The 22,879-nt window shown below is 40.4% G+C and overlaps 1 protein-coding gene across 4 annotated transcripts in view; it reads right to left on the bottom strand.

Annotated features, from left to right (window-relative positions):
* The window catches only part of UVRAG (UV radiation resistance associated), a 100,495-nt gene that overhangs the window by 63,866 nt on the left and 13,750 nt on the right, over nt 1–22,879 (bottom strand). For all 4 annotated transcript variants that reach the window (XR_008820132.1, XM_056328038.1, XM_056328040.1 and 1 more), the window contains 5 exons: nt 19,954–20,071; nt 18,500–18,534; nt 15,998–16,159; nt 13,512–13,586; nt 6,760–6,845 (listed from right to left, as the gene is read on the bottom strand). Coding sequence is in view for 3 of the 4 variants with exons in the window: in XM_056328038.1 (XP_056184013.1) it covers nt 6,760–6,845; nt 13,512–13,586; nt 15,998–16,159; nt 18,500–18,534; nt 19,954–20,071 (476 nt within the window). In the remaining variant the exon portion in view is untranslated. The remainder of the gene's footprint in view (nt 1–6,759; nt 6,846–13,511; nt 13,587–15,997; nt 16,160–18,499; nt 18,535–19,953; nt 20,072–22,879) is intronic.

Below are 22,879 nucleotides of genomic sequence, written 5' to 3'. Positions count from 1 at the left end.
TATGACTTCTAATCTAATTGAACATTGCTTCATTGATATGCTCTTTTACATGATGTCAAAAATAGGAAGAATAAAGCTATTTTTAAGTTCTGCATAGCTCTGTGTAACCTCTCTCAAACAGTGCTCTGAGACCAAATCTGATCAAGAGCTAGCAACATGCCTATCATGCTTACCTTAAAAATCTGCCACTGTAGGGGTGTTTATTCCATACGGCACAGTGGAAAAGATGAAGATAACAGCAGCAGCCTACTAACCCTGCAGTTAAATTAACACACAAAAATTCCCACCTCTCTCTCATGCTACGCAGACTGTTTCAACTTGCTATGACCCATGCCGCTCTCTTCGACAGATTTTGGCAAATGTCAGGCTTGTAAACTGACTCTTCTGATGACTGATTAGCCTCACTTTCCATATGGCTTAGCACCACACAGGTAAAATGCCTGGGAACACATTTGCCTAAAAGTCTGATTCCACAGATAAAAACACCTAAAAAACTTCTCAAAGTAATTCAGATCACAATTTCCATCTCCATTGCTACTTCCCAGGAAAACAGCACCCCACAATTCCAACCCACATAGTTTTTAGGCCAAGTGAGATGACACTTCTTACACTGTTCATCCATTTCAGAACTGTTTATTAAAGTATACAGAGGCACTCAAGAGGTCTGATTACAATTCATGTTTATTTATGCTGGCCTTAGGCCACCTGGGTTTTCATGTCCAAAGCCATGGGGATGCCTGCCTTGTCTTGGCTGCCTATACACTATGAAAAGCCAAGTCTTCCAGGTGGAAATCTTTCCTAGCGAGAAACATCAAGCCTGGCCATCACAGAAAAACAACCATACTTATCACTAGCAAAGGGAAGTTTTAGCAGAGGAACTTACTGATTTAAGAGCTCAAGTTATGCTAAGAGGAATTCTACCACCCATTCCACACTTGAGACTGTATTTCCACATCTGCTGGGAGGGTGATGGCAGCAGTAGTAACAACATTAAAGTCTGCAACTTGAGCCAGCAATTTGTCTGCTAAGATACTCACAGGAAAAGCTAGAACAAGGCACCGCAAGAGCATCAGGCTATTTGTGACAACCTTTTCCTGCCACACACACCGCCTTCTCAGGATATGACACCTTCTACAGCATGAACATTCATAACTACAACATTTAGAGTCATGGCTATGAGTTGGGACCCTTCTCTGAGGCAAGAACAGTAAAGGCAAAAGCTACAAACAAAACTTTTAACTGTCAGTGCCTATTTTAGAATTAAAAAACAAAAAGAAAAAGCTTTCCTACGTCCCCTTATCTCTGTGCATCTACCAGTATGCTAAAAAGAATGGGGTAGCAAAGACCAACTCTGCAACTGCAGAGGCTAAAGGCTGAATCGTACCTGCTGGGCAGAGTTCCATGGGTTCACTTGTTCTATGGAGATGAACATGGAAATAGAGGGAACTTCAGGGAAGTTCAAAAGACAGTACAGCTTTGTGTGGCTCACCTCTGGGTTTATCAGATGCTGTACAATCCTCCAAAGAGAGCAGTTCACAGTATGTTTTCTTCCTGCTCTCCCTCCTTTTCACCCCACCAAACATTTGGAAACCTAAAGTTTGCAATTGCTCGTTATAGCAACTCTACAATAGCAAAGTGACTGAGTTACTGGCTGTCCAGATGGGACACTGACGCTGTTCAAAACTGCCTTGTCTTCTGCTTCTCCTTACCTGTAAACAGGTCAATGTACCCCTGAGATACACCTGAACACAAAGCAGTTTAAGCCTATGAAGACCTTGCTCACTCCATCATTCTCCACTTGGAGCTTATGAAAAACAACTTCAATTTTAGCATAATTCCTATGTGTGAAAAATAGGTGCCCAAGGCAGTTACTACATTTGGCACGTGCAATTCCACTGACCCTGTAGTCTCAGAGAAACTACTCTGAGGTACTAATTAGTTTTTCAACACTACAGCTGCTTATGTTGACTGCATCCTGTTGTCCCTTTTTCTAGTTTCAGAGATCAACTTGTGCTAGGTTCTGTTCCTTCAATAAGCCTGCTAATATAAATGGAAGAATTTAAACACACAGGCAATGTTATCTCTTAAAAAGCTTCTTTCCTAAGACAGGCTGAGCTAAACAAAAGCTGATTTTATAGCATCCCCATGTTTTAGTCTTTGTCACTTAAGATAGCTGATTTTACCAGCCTCTCAAAGTTTCACACTGCAGACAAACACTACCTACATTTGTATTCTTAAATAACATCTCTTCAGTGACAAGACATGCACTCTTTGTCAAATGAACAGTTATATTTTACAAACAGCAAATCCTGAAACAAAGCCTGTCACTTTGAAGCATATTATGACAGATTATGAAATCTGAAGTAGATACACACACTTAAGGCACTGGGACTTAAAAGACAATTTCTAGTAACTAATACTTGCCATGTGTCAACATGCCCAATGTTCAACAGTGCCCTGCAAGTTTCTTTGAGCCCCTAACCTAGAAAGTAGCAATTAGTTGCTAGTTCAGAAGTTGAGCTCTGGTCCTTCTCAGAGCAGGGTCTTGTCATTCACAATCCTGGACCATTTAAAGTCATTGAACATCACATTTCTGTGATGTGAAATACAGGGAAATTGTTATCTTAGTTTTATAATTTGGTTCAAAGTCATGTTTAACTGTCCAGGGCACTGCAGCCAGATTTATTTGTTTGTAACCAGAACTGCGAGAACCTGTTGGTTTTGATGAAGGCACAGCCTGCATGGTCTCTGGAGTTGCTCTAGTTTGAGATATGATCCACTAGATCAGATGCACATGTGGCAGTAGCAGAGAAAGCCCTTTAACACCTGTAAGTATTATTTAAATCAACTTCAGCCAGATTAGATATTAGCAATATTACAGCAGTTTCCTAGAGCTGGTCTTTACTCACCTCCAGCACTTAAATTGTACCAATATCAGTTTTTGTTGTTGTTAAACAGTATTTTTTCAACAAATACAACCAAAATGTTTTCAATTTGGATTAACTGGCTGGCTAAACAGCACGAACATGCCATCCCATCTGCTGAAGGATTGATTAAACCATAGAGAAGGCTGTTTTAACTGGAGAAGTGAAAATATAGGAAGCAAAACTTCAAAGGGGCAGGTTTCACTAGTTCTTAGAGCATTTTTTGTCTCCAGGCAGAATCTGGGAGAATTTCAAGCACTCAGAGGCACAAAAGCCATCAGGCAGGCCAATTGCCTCAAGTACCAGAACAGCAGGAAAAGCTGTTGTAGAACCCAAAATATTATTTTTTGTATTTAGGAACTGAAGTAAAATTTTAACATACAGGATTTTGAGCCCTTTCTTTACAGATCACCAGCATATCCCATCTTCCCAACACTACTTCATACTGAAAGGTCTATTTTTCTAAGTTTTAAGAAAAGTATAGAAAACTAAGAGAATACTAAATATAAACCTATTCCCATCAGTGCTGCAAACGTGCAAAGAGCTTGATTATGGAGACATGTCCAGAACATGACCTCAGATGAATTTGGCCCATCCTGAGTGTTATGTGAAAGGTGAAACATGTTACTGTATAACCTATTACTACCAGCAACATAATATTTAGAAAGCCTTTAAGTGACCTCTTTTCAGGAAATCTGACAATATGGCCAAGGGACAAAAACCTCAAAATTTTAGCTTTCCAGTTGAGGTGGTTAATTTTTGTAGTCTTTCTTAAAACAAATGGCTGGAAGAACATTCGTCATTTCCACATGGCATGAAAAACTTATTAGCAGCACAATGTTTGCCTGAGGATCTTGTCCCTGCCCCAAAACAAGAAGGTTCATGAGCTGCAGAGGTGCTGAGAACTCCTTGTGAAAAGCTAAGCTGTCTAGATACTTAAACTTTTCCTCCTGCTTAATTAACTTGTAAATCCATGTAATTAAGCATCTGAGCACACAGGCACTATTTTAATCCAACACTCAAAAAATTTTTCTACTGTTCACACACTCTGGCATTCCTAATTAATTTTTTTAAATCAACATAATTTGAGCCAAGCACGTGCTTTTCATTAAGGCCTATTCATAAGCTTCACAAGTTTTAGCTATTCACTTCTTTGGAGAAGTAAAAAAACCAAACCAAACAAAAAAAAAAGAAAATATTGAAATCTTCCCCAAATAGCAGTTTTGACAGCAGACAGGGATCAACCATAGAAGTTCTCATTTTGCAGTTTTTCAGGAATTAAGGGCTGAGCTAGAACCTGCTATCTCAATCTATTTTCACACGGTACAGCTGATCATAGCAGCTATGACACATCAGGCAGCACAGTACCAACAGAGTAACTGGGATGCAGATCCCACCATCACCAGGACTTGCTTCCTTTTTTGAGAAGTTTCAACAAAGCCAGTACAAGCTGTTCTGCATATTCACATCTTGTGAAAACATTAGGAAACCACATGTGCAGCTTGTGAATTTTTACTACAGACAAATATCATATCATGAGAAAGTCTTCAGAACATGGGATTTAATGTGACCAGATGCAAACCTTTACAGTGTAGACACCTCCCTATTCTCTTTACAGCCAACAGACAGAAGCAGGCAGACAGCAATTCATTTCCTCCCAAAGTACACATCCTGTCAAATGAATCACAACTCAAATTATGCCCATCTCTCTCTTCTGGCTGTAGATGGAACATGTTCTCACAAAGAACTAACTTTGGAAGGAGTTCACGGGCCAGTTAGTCAAGCCTGGACTCCTGGAAGAGGTGGCAAACCAGTCTGCTTGATAGAAGAAAAAGGACACCCAACAATGAGACTAAAGATTATTTTAAAAGAAAGAAATGCTGTCACCACTCTTGAGCTAGATATGAAAAGGTAGGCCACAGCAGAGAAAGTATACCTGTAAGAAAGCAGATGACAGAGGGAATAAAAAGGATTCTGGACTTTGCCTCAGTTCATGAAGAACTTTCCTAGCTAGGAAGGAAACAGAGAAAAATAGCACCTAGTTAGAATTTGTGACCATACCTTTTTCTGGAACCAGGCAATGTAATATATATTCCTTGATAGGGTATGTAGAATCCACTGAAATATAATCAGCAGCAGGCCTGGTACCAAGGCCTGGAAAAAAACGTTCCTTTTACGACAAAGCAAAAAGAGGATGCCTTAGCTCAGAGGCAGGGCTAAACAGCAGCTACACCCAACAGCATACCTAAATAAGAGATAGTGCCTAGGCTCCCACCTTCCCAAGACTGAGCAAAGCGCATGGCTCTAGTAATCACGTTTCAAAACGGCACTGGTGAGCATCCATCAAGGGGAGCTTTATGAAAAGTGACATCTTCATTTCTTGTCAGCTTTATCATACACAGTCAGACACTTTCAGAAGAAGGACCACAGCTCAAATTAGAGAAGGTTAGACAGGGGTCCAGTCGGTCAAGTTCATGACTTGTACATATATTATACAAGTATAATAGTGTTTTTTCCACAGCATGCTTCATAATACAAAGTAGTGCAAAGGAAATGTGGAAAAACACCCAAAACCACCTGAATAAAACAATCAGGGTGACCAACACACATTTTCTTCTCTCAATTTAACAAAGACTTAATATGAGGTAGTGTAGGAGTTGCCTTCTAATGGACTGTGCCAAAACTTCGTAACGCACCCTCTGGTGGTTTTCCACTAAAAGTACAGAAGACAGGCATTTCAAAAGCAGCCTTTAAATATGCTTTACAAAATCAAGAAACAGCACATTTAAATTTTAAGAGAGCTTATAAAATAAAGACTTCTGAATAAGCAACCTAGAGCTAACTTTTCCTACGGCTTTCCTCACTAGAGAGAGCCAATGCTTCATACAGGCAACACTGACACCTACTGTTAACACTACCAAAGGGATTCAACTTCACAACTGATTAAAAAAAGCAAACACATTTTTCCAAAGACTTTTGAAAGCGTATTAAACATTTCCTGTTCAAGGGTTTCCTCTGTAGTACATCTATTGCTATTACTGAGGAACCGAAGTTATCAACCTGTGTTGTTAAATGCCTTTTGAATACAAATTCCTCAAAGCCAGCCTACTGACAGCATTTAAAACCTGTTTTATTTCCCCACAGCTACCATTCTTGAACTATTATAATTAAAGCAGATCTGAAAAAAGGCCTTCTTGTTTACCTTCATACTAGTATTTATTGGTTTTCACCACCAGAAACACCTAAGTAACCACCCAAAAGTGCAGTTACTAGACCTTTCTTACACCATACACGTGTTGGAGTAACCAGGTCCTGACTATGCAACGCCTCTTTTTCTGGATTACAAGGAACAACTATCCAAAAGGTAACTTCAATTCAGTGGTTCAACATTGAAAAATCACACACACACACTTATGTGTGTAGCTCTTTTGCTTCAACTACAGCCTCATTCTACCAGATTAAGTTTTGGCAAGTTGCTTTTTTCCTCATTGTTCTCATTTAAGTAAATTTTAATTTTGTTGAGAAGAACAGAGGGGGGGCTTTCCACAGAAGCTCTCCAAAAAAGAAGCTCCACGATTTCAACATTCACAAGGCAAGTCCATGCGCCAGCTCCACAGCAAGCTCTAGTTCACGGCACTTAAAGCATCCACATGGTAGAAGCCCAGAAACCACCAAGGAATCATGTCCTTGCTACCAGTGCTAAATCAGCACTACCTAGATACCTCCTTTGCACACTTCAGTGCAGAAGGTTATTTTTATATTTGGAAAGGCTTCTTACATACACACACTCTAAAGAAGTTACAATAGCTACACAGAATATTCTCAAAAACCTTACCTAAGCAAAGAGAAGACATCGTAAGAGTTACGAACACAGTTCTGATCCACCTGGAGAAGACTATTCTTCAGGGTACCTGAGTGATCCTTAAGGCAAAGAAAGAATATTTATTTAAGAATCAAAAACTTTTCCATCTTGATTGAAAGCATGCACTTTTGGTAGCACAACAAACGTTCTCGCATTTAATGCATTTGAAATCTGTCTTCATACAGTTTTATGTACAGTAGGTAGAAACAATTTAAGGTGGTAATAACACCAAGTTCAAGCCTAGCCTACAACAGCCATTATTAGCTGTAAAGATGTTAATGACCTATCACTTTATCTGTGCTCTAGACACAGAGTGTGTTTTCCTGTACTACACAGATTTTATGCACAGAAATACTGAAGGATGCAATCTGAAGTACTGTCATTCTTCAACTTCAGATCTGACAGCCTATTCGGTAACATGCCAGAGATGTACAAGACAATGAGATAAAGCTCTATTCTTTATTCATGCTGTAACACTTTTAAAAGATCAAGGCATTCTTAGTTTTGAATGACGTGAACAAGTTTCTGAAAGTTCCCTCCCCCCCCCCCCCCAAAAAAAAAGGTTATTCTTAAGGGAGCAAAGTGCTTTGGTGCCTCTTTGTGTGGAATGTACAGTAACAGACAAACTGCAATTTTTCACACTGCAAAGGTCAGATACCAAGCTATTCCATATTCAGGCATGGTCACACAAGTTCCTAGAAACATCACAAACTCAGAACTATTTCTTCACATGATAAAGCAAATTTTAAGTAGGGCCACCTGGCAGCATTGTGGGAAAGTTTATGGAATATAGGGAAAAAGGTAATTGTTTTAGTGTATGAAGTAGCCCTAGCGTGCACACATAATCAAATAATTTTCTAGCAGTAATACAGATGTACCAAGTACCACAATTCCTGCCTTAACAGGCCGTTTCCACACAGATGATGCTGAAACGCAGTTAAATGTCAACATCTGACAGAATTGTTAGCCATACACCATGCAGCAGACATCCCTTTCCACCAAAAATAAGATTCCACCTAAATAATCACGAGATCTATACATTACATTATGCATCATATTGAACAGAGGCATCAAGTCAGCAAGTCTCAACTAATTTCCTTTCTTAAAATGTTGGATCCTACATGCTGTAATCCATACATATATCCCCTGAAAAAAATACCAAAATAAAGACATCAATGCCTCAATGAACCAGGATGGTGGAAAACTAAAAATGCACAACTAGCATCACCATTTTACACTATGAAGTTGATGTTGTTTCAAGAAACACTGACTTCAGAAAGCAACATGCAAAATTTTTCAGAGAACAAGTGTAACAGCCTAGAAAAACTAGTTTTAGGAGGGAAAGAATTTAGAGCAGCAATATATTTCAGCCTTTTCTTTTTTTCCTCCTGTACTAGTGTGTTGAAAGGAAATTCCTAGAGTCAGATACCAAATGATCCATACAAACTGAGGAGACTTGCAGAACACACAATGGAAGGGTTTCAGACTATTAAAGAAGCTTGCCCTTTGAAAGGGGAATTTGTCTACTTCTCTACCACAGCTTTTATTACATACAAGCACACATATTTGTAAACACACAAAAAGGCTTTGCTTGTGCTAAGTGGCTAAAAAAGCATATGTGGGGAGAGACTCTACCTGCATAGAGAACACACACTACAGCGAAAGAGAGATACAGCTTTCCAAAGATAAAGGTCTTTCCTGCTTGACAGTTGCAAATAGCTACAACTGAAGAAAATAACTTACTCTTCTATTCCCCTATACCAGTGACCACAGAAAAAAAACTGTTTTGAGTTATGAAGAGCCATATAGACTAGTTCTGGTTTTACTTCAAGGACACTATAGAAAGCTAGTCATTAACTAAAAAAGCTATAGTTACTTCGCTAAATACACTTTCTGAGAGGATATCACTGCAAGAGTAAGGGCAAGTTATCAGTTAGTAGCAGCAAGTGTAAAATAGTTAAAAGAAAATTTGGAAGGCAGGAAGGCATTGAAGAAACCCGAGAAGGAGCAACCTGATTTTAGGAAAGCCAGTATAGCACCCAGAATCAATCCTGTTAAACCTGGGTAAAAAGTAGTTTTACACACAAGCATGCAGTCTCAGATAAAACCAGATTCAGAAAACTGCCAAAAGGATTGGGAATACTTTAAGTCCAGGTTGAAAGCTTAAAAAAAAATAAAAATATATCTGAAGCTCACATCTATCTTACTCAAACATTGGAACAGCTCAAGCAAATCCAAGTAGAGTTTCACTATGATTACTAGAAAGGAGGAAATCAAGAGAGGAACAAGCGCTTCAGTGGTCTCACACCAGAAGGGAAACAGGAAAATAAATTGAACAAGTCTGTGATGAAGGCAGAACCCTGCTGAAATCTTCTGGCAAAATTACTGCAGTAATTTACTACAAAATAAAAAAAAAAAAACTTGAAGAGAAACAGAAACTGGAGGTACAATTATGTGAAAGTCAAATGTAGTTAAGAACAAAGCAGCTACGTTGGCAGCACACATTTGTATTTACATTGAGAAGAAAAGCTGTTAACACTAGAAGAGGAGTTACACTAGCACTGTCAGACACCTACAGTAAAGCAGTAATAGCCTTCAGGGCTCAGAAGGCAGACACAAAGGCTTCTGAAACCTTATTGCCCAGCATTTTTCTTCCATGAGCTAAGTACCCATTGCAGGAAGAAAACTGCAACATGAGCGAGAACGTTACCCAAAGAAGATGTTCGGTTTTTCATTGCATATCAGCAACACCCAAGTTGCTGCTGAACAGAAGAGATGGTAGAAAAGCAAAATTCCTAATACCTATATATTGTCAACAATACAAAATTTAAAGGCTTTTTGACATCAGTAGAAAGAAAGCGAAGAGCCTGTGATATTAACAACAATAAAGAGGCCTTGGATATGGTTCTTTTATTTTGTTAAGATAATAATTGCTACACTGCAATTGTCTGGTTCACCTAGAATTTCTCCACTAGTACTGCTGCTAGTTTTCTACTTTGGTCCTTTATATGACCGCAGCTTCTAACAAAGCAAGCGTTCTGAGGACAAACCTGCATTTTGAAGGTTATCTTGTATACAAGTAGGCTGGAAGGTTCTAAAACAGCTACCTAGTGAAGTTCTAAGCTTCCAGTGCTTCAATTTTAAATTACACAGTTTAGCAATTAGAATATTCCTATTTGAATGTTGCTCTTGCTGGTTTTCTTTACCAGGGACATATGCATTTAATCAATAAACGTACAATGGTCACCAATAAAAACAACAGTTGAGTTGTAACAGTCCCTAACATTCCTGCTCTACTTCATTTTATTCTGCTGCAATAGCTTTTAGGCTCCCACCTCTCTTACCACAGGTAAAGTTCACAGACAGAAAATGGGAATTTGTGTTTAGATCCAGACAGACCAAGCAATGCTCAGAAGCACATCGGCAGTGTGTTTTGAAACTCTGGAGTTCCTGAAATATTGCCAGAACAGTTTAGTCAACTTCCAACAATTTTCTTACTTTGGCTCATAAGTGGTCTTAATTAATGTCAATGACATTTAATAAACTAATAAAATTCAGTTTATTGCAAAACTCCATAAATCAACTTTGGCAATTAAATCATAGTCCAAAGAACTGGGGGGTTTGAGCAATGGGGAGGGAAAAAAAGTGTACTAGACCTTAATTTTGTCCATACTGAGATGTGCAAAAATAGGACACTTCCAACACTGACTGAAGTGCCTTTGTGCATGAGGTTTTCATTAATTTGCAAAATGATACTTTTAAGATTCTATTTTCATAATGAAGTTTCATGTGTGACTGTGCAAAGAAACTAAAACTGTTATTCCATCCATGTACTACCTCAAAAATTGAGACTAATAATTAAGATATCTTTAAGTATTAACAGATCCACCAAAATCTCACCAGAAGAAAAAAAGCACCACAGGAGATCAGAAACCTGACACCAGAAATCACAGCATGGTTTGGGTTGGAAGGGACCTTCAAGACCACCCAGTCCCACTCCCTGCCATGGGCAGGGCCCCCTCCCCCCAGCCCAGGCTGCTCCCAGCCCCCTGGCCTTGAGCCCTGCCAGGGATGGGGCACCCACAGCTGCTCTGGGCAGCCTCGCCACCCTCAGGGTGAAGAGGTTTCTTACGTGTATCTAGTCTAAATCCCCCCTCTTTCAGTTTAAAGTCTTTCTCCCTTGTCCTATCACTACAGGCCCTTGTAAAAAGCACCTTACTACAGGTTTCAGGTGGTGCTTCATGAGTAATCACAGCATTGTTTAGGTCAGAAAAGACCTTTAAGATCATTAAGTCCAACAGTTAACCCAGCACTGCCAAGTCCACCACTAAACCACATCCCAACCATGTCCCCAAGCACCACATCCACACGTCTTTTAAATACCTCCAGGGATGGGGACTCCACAACATCCCTGGCAGCCTGTTCCAGTGTTTGACAGCCCTTTCATGGAAGAAATTTTTCCCAATATCCAACCTAAACCTCTCCTGGTGCAACTTGAGCCTGTTCCCTCTCATCCTGTCACTGGTTCCTTGGGAGAAGAGACTGACCCCACCTCACTACAACCCCCTGCCAGGCAGCTGTAGGGAGCAATAATGTCCCCCCTGAGCCCCCTTTTCCCCAGGCTGATCCAGCTCCCCCCGCCCCCCACCCCCCCAGAGCTGTGCCGCAGCCCCTTCCCCAGCCCCTGCCCGGCTCTGGACACGCTCCAGCCCCTCCGGGTCTGTCTGGGGGTGAGGGGCCCAACGCTGAGCCCAGGGCTCGAGGGGCGGCCGCACCAGGGCCCGGCACAGGGGGACGGGCACTGCCTGGCCCTGCTGGCCACGCTGCTGCTGACACCGGCCAGGGCGCTGCTGGCCGCCGTGGCCACCTGGGCACACTGGGGGCTCATGCCCAGCCGGCTGCCGACCAGCCCCCCCAGGCCCTTCCCCGCCGGGCAGTTCCCAGCCCCCTGCCCCCAGCCCGCAGCGCTGTGGGGGGCTGGTGTGACCCACGGGCAGGGCCCGGCACTCAGCCCTGTTGGGCCTCATACAACTGGCCTCGGCCCCTCGGCCCGGCCTGCCCAGACCCCCTGCAGAGCCCCCTGCCCCCCAGCAGGTCACACTGCCCCCAGCTCGTGTCCTCTGCAAACCCACTGCGGGTGCGCTCCAGCCCCTCGTCCAGGTCATTGGTACAATATTAAACAGGACTGGCCCCAGCACTGATCCCGGGGGAACACCACTAATATAGAGTATAACCAAAGTGGGGCTGTATAATGTTTAGCATATCCAGCACTGACATGAAAATTATAAGGGAAGACCAAAAGCAGAAATACCCCTTCAGGTGCATGCAGCTTCTGAAGGTCACAGGAACAGTGTGCTTGTGCCAACTAGCTTGGCTTGAGCGGCAGACAAGGCACTTAAAAGCAGGACGTATGTGCTATAAAAGAAGAGATTTAGCTCAAAGAACTAACAAAGAAAGCGATCAGAAACTACAGAGAATGGTGACAACATACATTTCTAACTCTTGAAGCCAGAAAGAACTGAATAAATTATAGGCAAGGAAAAAGGAGATTATTTGTGCTCTACGTAGGCTGTGACTGTATTTGCAACTTAGCTACAGAGCATGTACAAGCACCAAAACCAAGATGTACTTTTAAACCTTCTCAGCTAAGGAGCAAAATCTGACAACCAGGAAAGAGGATAGCATTACCATCATTAAACTCAGGTCTAGGTTATTAATACTAAAAAAATTAAAACATAGAATTCCATCTGCTCCAGGAACTCTGAGTTAATAGCACCAGGAAGCAGTGTGAGCTGTGTACCTAACTATCCATAATTTGAAGGATAACCATCAAAACACCAAGCACAGTTTGGAGGCTTGCACAAAGCCAACGAGTTCTGCATACACGGCCACCTTGTCCCTTGCTCCACTCTCCCAACATATGAATGGTCACCCATGTTGTTGACTAAAAGCCACTGCTTCCATTCAAATCCCCACAAGACTGGGCTTGCTGAAACTGCAGCTGTGTGTCAAGGAGTCATGTTTTTTCTAGCCACGGACTCCTTATATGACTTATCTATACCGCAGTACTGCCACCAGCAATTTGGGATTTAAAAAAAAAACAATCAACAAACAAAAACAACAAAAACCTGTCAGCTGTGCTATTTACAATAGATAAGTTTACTTTTCATCATTGATGTAGTAATCAGCATTGCCATATAATTTGGCTGCAGTCACGATATTGGTTGGACAAGCGTAAATACTGCAGCAGAGCCTTTGGGGAAAGAAAAACCAAACACAGGGTGAAGCAGTTGCAACACTGAGCAAATAAATTACTTCTTTTAAGAGCTACAACTTCCAGTTTTAAGATTGACAACCCAAACTTGATGTGCTTTAATATTTGCTGTGAAAATTAGTCTTAACAGCCACACTATTTCAAAGTGTTCTACATTTGAATGAAATGTCTGCCTTGAAGAAGGCAAGTCAAGGCTTACTTTCAGTAACCAGAGATTTTTTTTGGGCTTAAAATGCTACACTAAGACTACCCAAAACAGCTAAGATGTCCATGCATCAGAGGCGAGGTATCAGGTAAGACAGGTTCTTATCTGTCATGTAAAACTGTATTTCTTCTCAAAACAAAGCATTTTAGTGTTCTGAACATCCAAGTGTGACAATCAAGTTTACAAGTTGAATTTTCAGCTTGTCATCAGTACTAACAAGCCAGAACAAATATGGGATACCCTCACCTTCTGTTCAAATGAAGCTCCATAATAACCATCATTGAGACCAAAAATAATCTCATTTGGGTTTCTTGCATGTATCTGTAAGAAGAGAAGGAAAGAAATCATTTCACAGTCAGCTTGTTACGGCTTAACACATCAAACAAGCCTAAAATGTCTGAGAGTCAAAAGCAGATTTTCAGTACCTGTAATACTAGAAGTACATGAAAACTAAGAAAACTTAATCATACAAAATGCATTTGCTTCACAGCATTAATAAAAGTCACTGAGTATGTTCAGCCATTCTACCTTGAAATCAAAAGCACTGGCCCAAGCATCTTTCCTGTTGCTACATTTCCAGCTGACAAAAATAACTAAGATTAGGAAATTAATCAGAGGTAAGTCTTGAGTAATTTGCTTTCACTTGATCTTACCTAAAACTATACTCAAAATTAGGCTTCTGTGGTCAAAGCAGACAGAAAAGTAGCGTTCAGTATTGCAGTTAATATTCTGCTATTAACATAAATAGCATTCATAAAAGCATAGCATCACAGAATGATTTGGGTTGGAAGGGACCTTAAGGATCACCTCATTCCACTCCCGGCCAGGGGCAGGGCCCCCTCCCCCCAGCCCAGGCTGCTCCCAGCCCCGTCCAGCCTGGCCTTGAGCCCTGCCAGGGATGGGGCACCCACAGCTGCTCTGGGCAGCCTGGGCCAGCGCCTCGCCGCCCTCACGGGGAAGGGTTTCTTCCTCACGTCCAACCTAAATCTCCCCTCTCTCAGCTTCAAGCCATTCCCCCCTGTCCCACCACTCCCTGCCCTTGCCCAAAGCCCCTCCCCAGCTTTCCTGTCGGCCCCTCCAGGCACTGGCAGCTGCTCTAAGGTCTCCCCGCAGCCTTCTCCTCCCCAGGCTGCACAGCCCCAGCTCTCCCAGCCTGTCCCCACAGCAGAGGGGCTCCAGCCCTCTGACCAATTCCATGGCCTCCTCTGGACTTGCTCCAACCCACCCCCAACCATGTGTCCTGTGCTGGCGACCCCAGAGCTGGATGCAGCACTGCAGGTGGCATGTCAGCAGAGCAGAGAGGCAGAATCATCCCCCTGGACCTGCTGGCCACGCTGCTGAGGATGCAGCCCAGGGTACAATTGGCTTTCTGGGCTGCGAGCGCACACTGATGGGTCATGTTGTGGCTCTTGTCAAAGAACACCCCCAAGTCCTTCTCCTCAGGGCTGCTCTCAATCTATTCTCTGCCCAGAAATAATCTGAAACATTATTTCAAATAAAATCATGCACTAGAGGAAAATCTTGAGGGAGCCATTTCTTCTGTCCAGTCAAATGGAAAAAAAAAAAAGCTACACTGTGAAACGTACTGGGTATGACAGCGATGAAGTTAATTTTCTTCATAGCAGTCCGTATGGTGCTGTGTTTTAGAACAGTGACTATGATACCATTGGTAACACACCAGTGTTTCAGCTACTGCTGAACAGTGCTTGCAGTGTCAAGACCTCCTCCTCTGTTTCTCACTCTGCCCCCACATCGAGTCACCTGGGGGTATGCAAAAGCTTGGGAGGGGACACAGCTGGGAAAGCTGACCTGAACTGACTGAAGGGATATTCCATACCATATAACATCATGCTTAGTAGAAAACAGGAGTCACTCTTTGCAAAGGTTTTGCTTTCAGTTATTAAACTGTCTTTATCTCAACCCACACGTTTTTCCACACCTTCTCTTTTCTGACTCTCAACCAGCCCACCAGTGCAGCGGGTGTTGGCCAAGATCAATGCACCATGTGAAGCTAGAGGAGTCATTCCCTACAAAGCTTTCTTCCTTTCCAGGCTTTCAAAGATCCCAATAAAAAAAAAAAAAAAAATCATTTTAAAGTGAGAAATAAACTGATCTATTCTAAATCAGTTCTATCAATTAATCAATCAAAAAGTGCACATTGCAATTAGGCCAACCTATTTTATTCAAAAATGCACCATATTTTTTGGTGGGTTTATTATTTATTTGATATGGGTTTCTTTTTGAGCCACTTCTACTGTAGGCTCCACAATACAGAAAACACCTAATTTCTCACCTCTTTCAAAAGGCTGCCAGCAAGAGACAAATTGCAGAATAAAACAGATCTTATACAATAAACTCTGTGGACTGAAGCGCTCTAATGGCATGTCATTACCATGAGAATGGACTAAAACCGTAATATACACAATCATTATGATCTATGTTCATTTAATTTTATGTCTAATCATATCGCTATTTCCTTGAATAGAGGCATTGCAATTTAAAGCACCGAGTGCTAGCAGTAGCACTTGAGAGGCTCAGTCAACAACAGTAGCTTAAAGTAGTCAGCTAGTTAAGATTTAAAGCTCTGAGGTAAGCTAACAAGTCTCTGCAACCAGACTTTAAAATATGCCCCTCAAATGCATTCATTGCCTTTCTTAGCATTCGATATATTTGTTCATCCAGATGTTTTAATGCCTTACATAACAAGTTGAGAAACACTGTTTCCACATTACCTGCTGGCCCAAGTACTTCAACCCATCTAGATTGACCTTCCATTCAATCAAAAGCTGAAAGTGCTCCTTCTTGCCACCCCAGATCCTCACAACAAAACAAGAGACAGAGGTATCAAGTCGATCAGGCATTATTCCAAAGTCCAGACTCCTCCATGTCGGATTCTGTAGGTATTGAAAGAGGGATAACAACTCCTCAAAGAAGCTGAAAGTAGTCCTAAAATTGACAGTTCAGAAAGCAGTAAAGTCCATGTAAAAGTTTTAAAAAAACCTTAAGTATAATGAACACCTACCATTTCAAGGTCTACACAGAGTTGAAGCCAACAGGCTCTGCTGCTTCCTTATCCTGTTTTCTAGAGAATTCCTGGGTTAAAAGCTACATGCTGTAAGGTACTTCAGAAACTCAGAGTGGACTCTGCTTCCTTCCAAGATGTTGAAGAATTTACTTCAGAATTCACTAATTCAGTTTAGCCATCAGGAACTTTAAAAGGAGAAGTAACATTCCTTTTCAGGTTTTAATTTAGCTTCTGAACACTAGCGTATGGCTTCTATTGTAAAATTAATTTTACCACATTGATCTACTCCCTAGTAATTAAGCTTGCATAGTTTATTGACATGTTTATTCACATTCTTCTCCTCCTTGACTGATGCTGATCGCAATCCTCAAATGTTGTCACCAAGAGCTCCTCTTCACTCTAAGAGACCCAACTTGCACCTCAAGCTTTACAGAATCAGCATACATTTAAGCTGAACTACAAACATCTATTACAGTTGAACTCAGATTTGCAAACAACAGGCGTTCCAAGAACTTGCACTCACCTCTGACAACATTTAAATTAAAGATTTATGGAAACTGTTACAATTGGCCCAAGCTGCAATCCAACAAAGTCAATTCAACGCTGCTAGTGCTACAGACCAGATACCAACTTTAGGACTTCCACAGGCCATAAGTCACAGGGTGCCCAAATGCTGAAGTGGGAAAGCGCTTTATATATATATATCCATCTCCCTCCTCCACTGCACACAGAAATGGTAGCTCCTCCAAAAAAAAAGGCTGCAACCCACTATTCCACGAAAGAACAAGCTCTTCCTTCCAGTGCTTAAGCAGCTTGGAACAGGCCAAGCATCTCTGAAGTGGTGTTAGGCAATTTAGAATAAGATGCCTCTGAAAAGACGGGAGTGGCAGAGCTACCCAGTATTACAGAAGGAATGCATTAATCAAAATTTCCTAATGAGAAAGGAAATTTGGTAGCTATTCAGGCACATGAATACCAGCTCATTAAAATACCCATAAATGATGTACGGAATTTGCTCAAGATGTCTTTTATTTGAATTTTTGTCATTCCATCTCATGTTCCCTTTGGTTAGGTTCCCTTTTTGTTATTCCTTTTCCTTTTTAGAATAGGAAGAACTCAAAATCATGAAGTCTCAAGGAACTTGTCTCTTGAACAAGACAACAATCATGAGGATGCAGACAGCTTTTCCTCCATTCAGGAGGTTTTCAAAGCACTTACAGCCCAGTGTGCTATAAATGGTGCAGTTCTACCTTGTTAACACAGACATTAAAGTCTGTTCAAGATGTTTTCAAATTCCCTCGCTCAATATTTGCAACATCCTGCTCCCACAAAGAGACCTACCCCTTCTCAGCTGTAATAAACTGTTCAGTTGTGGTCCCTTTACTGATCTGAACTGGAAAATTTAGAAACTCTGTTTTCAAATTTCAGTTTCTTAAAGCCATCGGCTCCTCAAAGATTATACATGTCTACATATGCAGGTACATGTTCCTTACTGCTCACTTATACAATAAAAAATGATGTTCAAAGAAATCAGTGGTATATTCTGCAGCACTGTTTGACTCTCCCCTTATTTGGGTGTTGCAAGCAGGGCCTCTGCTTCTACACCAAGGTTGCTAAACTGCACAGCATGAGCTTCTAATGAAGCTGAACACCCAAAGTGATATACAAGTGCTCCTTGAATAAGCAATTTGCAGACACTGAAGTAAAAAGCAGCTGTTTCTGTTGCTAGCATCAGCAAGAACAGCAAAAAAAATACACCCCGTGAACTGTAAATAAACCTGAGTTACGATGCCTACAATTCTCAGATGCTGAAAGAAGTTAAACCAGTAAAAATCTAGCTAACATTACTTTGCCTACTTAGTGTTCTCAATATTTAAAATGGAAATTTATTGTAAGGCTTAACCTGAGCACTGAATAGTTTTCACAAGAAAAAGCCCTACCCTTGGAGTGTTTAGCCCTATCTACAGAAGTACCAACAGACCACCGCTCCACAGCTGTTAAAATGAACATGCATTTTTACTATTCAGTAACTCGCTATTACAACCCTTTTGAAAAGAAAATGAAAAGGAGAACAATATCATGAGGCTCCTAGCACAACTGAAGAGTGGAAATACACATTTAAGAGTTACAGTATTAAGCAGAGAAATTAAAATACTGCAATAAATACACAATTTTTAAAAGAAAGTTTTTCCATATTAAAGTTACTTACCAGAGAATTCTTGATCACCTCACTCTTATAAAATTCTAAAGAAAAAATGAGTAAAAAAACACCTTTAGATTAACTTAAATACCAATACAAATCTGAATATTTGAAATGGGAAAAGCTGAAGTAATACTCATGAAAGACAAATGCTAGTGGGTCTAGTTTATCAGCAACAGATTCATGAGAAAGACTTCAAAATGCAGTCATGCTTTTGATTAAAAGTACTCATTCACACTTAATTATTAGAAGTCATTATTTAAATTTAGCATTTCATCTTTACACCCAAGATAACCCTCAAGATGTACTAAGGCTTTGGTTTCTAGGGAAAGAACATGCCCCAGTACTCTACAATATTTGTATGACATTTACAAAGTGACCAGTTTGTCACACAACGTCTTCCTGGAGGAGTGCAGCACAGATGAACTAATTGCACTGGTTTCCTGAAGAGCATGGGTGACCTGTTCCAGATGCTTAGAGAGTGAACAGCCAAGTTACCTCAGAGGTGCCAAGTACCCTGTATTTAAATGGAACCAAGCAACTGCTGACACATGGAGCTTAGCTCTCCCAGCCACCATAAGAGCTTCAAGTCTTTAAGGAGACAGCTCTGGAGGCTGGAATACAGTTTTTATACAAATATCCTTCAGTTCACTAGAGGCCAAGAATAAAGCTTCTATGGAATGCAGAACAGTCTCTTACATGAACTACTCTATAAACGGTGATCGGTTACAGGTTCAACAAACCACCACAAGAAAGTCCAGGGAGCAAGCTCAAGTTATGTATTCTTGTCCTTCTAAAACAGCGACCTTGGAAAAAAGCAAGGTTCAACTAGCTAAAAATAAAAATTATGACAAAAACAAAATTTGCCTGCAAAGCTCCAACTGTCAATCATATCAAAAGGAGTATAAAAATGTATTTTTAATAACATGTCTCTATAACGAAGAGCTATAACATTTTGCTTTCCACTGCCATGTAAAGAGAAATGAGATCTAACACTCAACAGCCGAACAGATGCCTGGATGCTTCATGTCATTGGCTGACAATTCTATTTTTGGAAAACTTTGGTAATAGTAAGTGCTGGTTTATGCTCCATAAAATAACTGGTACACAAAGAGTGGAACACTCTCCCCCACAAAAAGCAACTAAGGCTCCAAAAGCTTTAACTTTTCTGTGCTCTTGGAAGTTCACAAGTTTCTTAAGTTATCAGTGGGGGGAGAGGATACCAATGACAAAAAGAGGCTGACTTAAGAGACTCTACCAAATCTGTCATCTGTTTTACTTCCTTGGCTGCTAACACTTAAAGCTCTTATGAAGTTCATGAAACTAAAGAGCTCTTCGTCAGTGTTAGTACATGTGATACAAATAACGGCAGCAGGTTGTCAAGGCAAAAAAAGGCCAGAGAATTCATATCATAAGAATTCAAAGATTAACTAGTAAAAAAGTTGATAGCAAGCCTGGTTTACCTTTGTATATCTTGGCATTATCACACAAGTGAAGAGTGAAGTACGTATCCAAGAGGCGGTAGCCATTCTTATTGATAATGTTACGTGCAGCAATATTCCGAAGATGACGAAGTCGGCGCTAAAAATAAGAAAAAAGCCCTAAATAGTTAAAGAACTTTCTTAGACTGAAACCAATTCAAAACAATTTTTTATTTGTTTTTTAGTCAAAGCATTTTAATGATTTCTAAAGTACCTTTGTCAAAAAAATCCCAATAAACACTTATTAGGGAAAAAAATTTTCTTTGCAGAAAGCCAATCTAAACAATAAGCGCTCAGCAAAGCCATAGGAAACTGAATGCACAAGCCACAACTAGCACCTATGAGCTCAGATTAAGCAACACTGATACACAAGACAAGCTATTCTTGTGTCCTATATGTAATTTTTATTCCACATGTCTATAAAGTACACTGAACTATTCAAAGCTGTTTCAAGCAAATATGTGACACAGCATCAAACAGCTGCAGTATCACCCAGGTGTTCTGCATCACCACACTGGAAACATTTTCTAGCCAAAGCTATTTTCAACAAGCACTAGCGAACAAAGAACTCCAACATAAACCACCACTTAATCCAGAGCCATAAGTAACTGGCTGAAGAAAGCTTCCTGAATTCACAGTAAACCTGGAAACTGCTCTAACAACCTTAAATAAAATACGTCAGAAAGACATATCCAGATTTTCAGGGAAAATTCAGGGCACAGTCGAATTTTTAATGTCTGTCAGCTACCATCTGCTTGGATAACTCAGTCCTTTCCTCTTGGATTGAACATGCTATAATATGTCACTAAAATCTTCAGTTTAAGTGATTTCATCCAACTCCAATATTATGTTAGTTTGCTACAATACTGTATCTTGAATGAAAATCATCACATTGAATCAATTTATCTCTCTCCTCACCTCTCTCCAAGTGCCAAACAGCTTTAATAGCTGTGGCTACAATCCTCAACTTCAAAGCATACTACACCCTCCATCTTTGATGAATATCTAACATTAACTTACTGTTAAATTTAACTAGTTAACAAAGTAATTTCATAGGACTTTCCAGTCACTCTTAAGTCATCGCTTAGCTGTGGTTCTTATTTTAGCTTTGAAAACTCATGCGTGCTTGAAACAGACTACTGTGAACTTGGCACTCAGCATACTGCCACTTCAAATATATAAAGTTCTCACCAAATCCTTCAGTATCACGTTCCCCCAGTCAATCCCTCAACCTACCAGTGTCTCACCGATCCACCATAAGTATGTTAACAAATGCCTCCCCATCCTTTTTGGATCACCGCAAACAACCTACAGGCCTCAAACAACTAGTTTCATGCATTCTTTTACCACAGAGTTCATTTTACAGCATACTACTTTCTCCCAAAAGCTTGTTAATTTTTAAGTCTGGGTCCACCTTAAGAAACACTTTTGCATTGACTAACAAGAGAGTTAAAATACATTTAAAACCAAGAAACAACTTTTCTGTTTGCAGCTTGTCCTAAAAGTTTTTAACAGGACTTGAAAGGCCATCACCTGTTTTGGAATCACAGTATGACACTCTACATTACTTAATATCATTTAAGTGATGTATTACTTTTCCTTCCTGGAAAGCTATAGAACATTGCATTTCTGTGTTCACATGACAGACTCAAAACCACCAGTAGATTCATTCCTGCAAAGTCTACTTATGAATTAGACTAAAAACAGAGCCTGGAATGGGATGTCCAGATATGTCTAGTATATATATGCAATACAAAACAATTTAAAAAAACACAAAAAACTTTCTAAGCTGCGTAACTGCAGAACTACATGGCCTTACTTTATTAGAAATTGCTATCAGGAATGTCAACAGAAAAATTTAAGCCACACTTAAACCCAAAACTAAAACTATATATACCTTGTATATTATTTCAAATCTAACAAAGCTCTTCAGTTTTGCTGGCCATTTTTATGAGCAACTTAAGACACTCATTAAGAAAGGTCTTTGAACATACAATGCACTCCCTATAAAAATGATTCAAACATTTTATCTGCCATCTCTCTCCTTTAATTAACTTCAGTAGCATACAAATAAATTATTTATCATGCTCATTCCCCCCTTCATTTTTTATTTCTTTCTTTTTAAATGCCTTATAACCTAAGAAGAATAGCTCACATAGCATCTAACAAAGAAGGCAACATTCTACAGGTCTTTTTAGGATCACCAATTACTTGCATGCCTGGTTTAAGTAGTACGTTACAATGAAGTAGCCCTCAAGCAAAGCCACACAAGTTTTTCATCTTTTACTATGGGCAGCAAGGTTTGGAAAAAGCTGTAGTGTCGCAACCTACAGCTGCAGCTCTGGACAAGAGCAGAGTCCTTATCTCCATGGTTTGTGACTTCTTTGCACCCTTCAAAATTTGGAATTTATCCTATAATCTAAAGTCTCAATTGTCCCAAACCAGTTGGAGGAGGAACAACAAAGCTGGAGCTGTGAGGCCACACCACAGTTCAGAACTCAACATGCAACAGCTAATGAATGTCTACTTAAATCTCCAACTTGGTCATCACTCTCCCCCTCCCTTCTGTCTGATTATTTGTCCATTTAGCCTAGCTGATAGGGAGCAAGTTTCCAATTACATGGACAATTTTTGTGTTCACATTCTTCAGTATGAGGTCATGATGACAGAGGGGCTTGGATCCTGAAAATAAACCTTCCATTTTGCTCACTACATTGTGACTGAAGATATATTGCATTATTCAGATTTCCTCAGAACTCTACAAGAGGCAGCAGAGATAATTACCCTCTCCTGAGCAAAGATAATCAGCTTTAGCCAGGAGACCATCAGCTACAAAGACATAGCCAGATGACAATTCAAATAGGCTCTAAAATTCTTCATCAACTTGCAGCTGTTCTGTGAAAAACAG

Source organism: Falco biarmicus, chromosome 2 (assembly GCF_023638135.1).
Source record: "Falco biarmicus isolate bFalBia1 chromosome 2, bFalBia1.pri, whole genome shotgun sequence".
NCBI lineage: Eukaryota > Metazoa > Chordata > Aves > Falconiformes > Falconidae > Falco > Falco biarmicus.
This window is presented reverse-complemented; position numbering and strand designations above follow the sequence as displayed.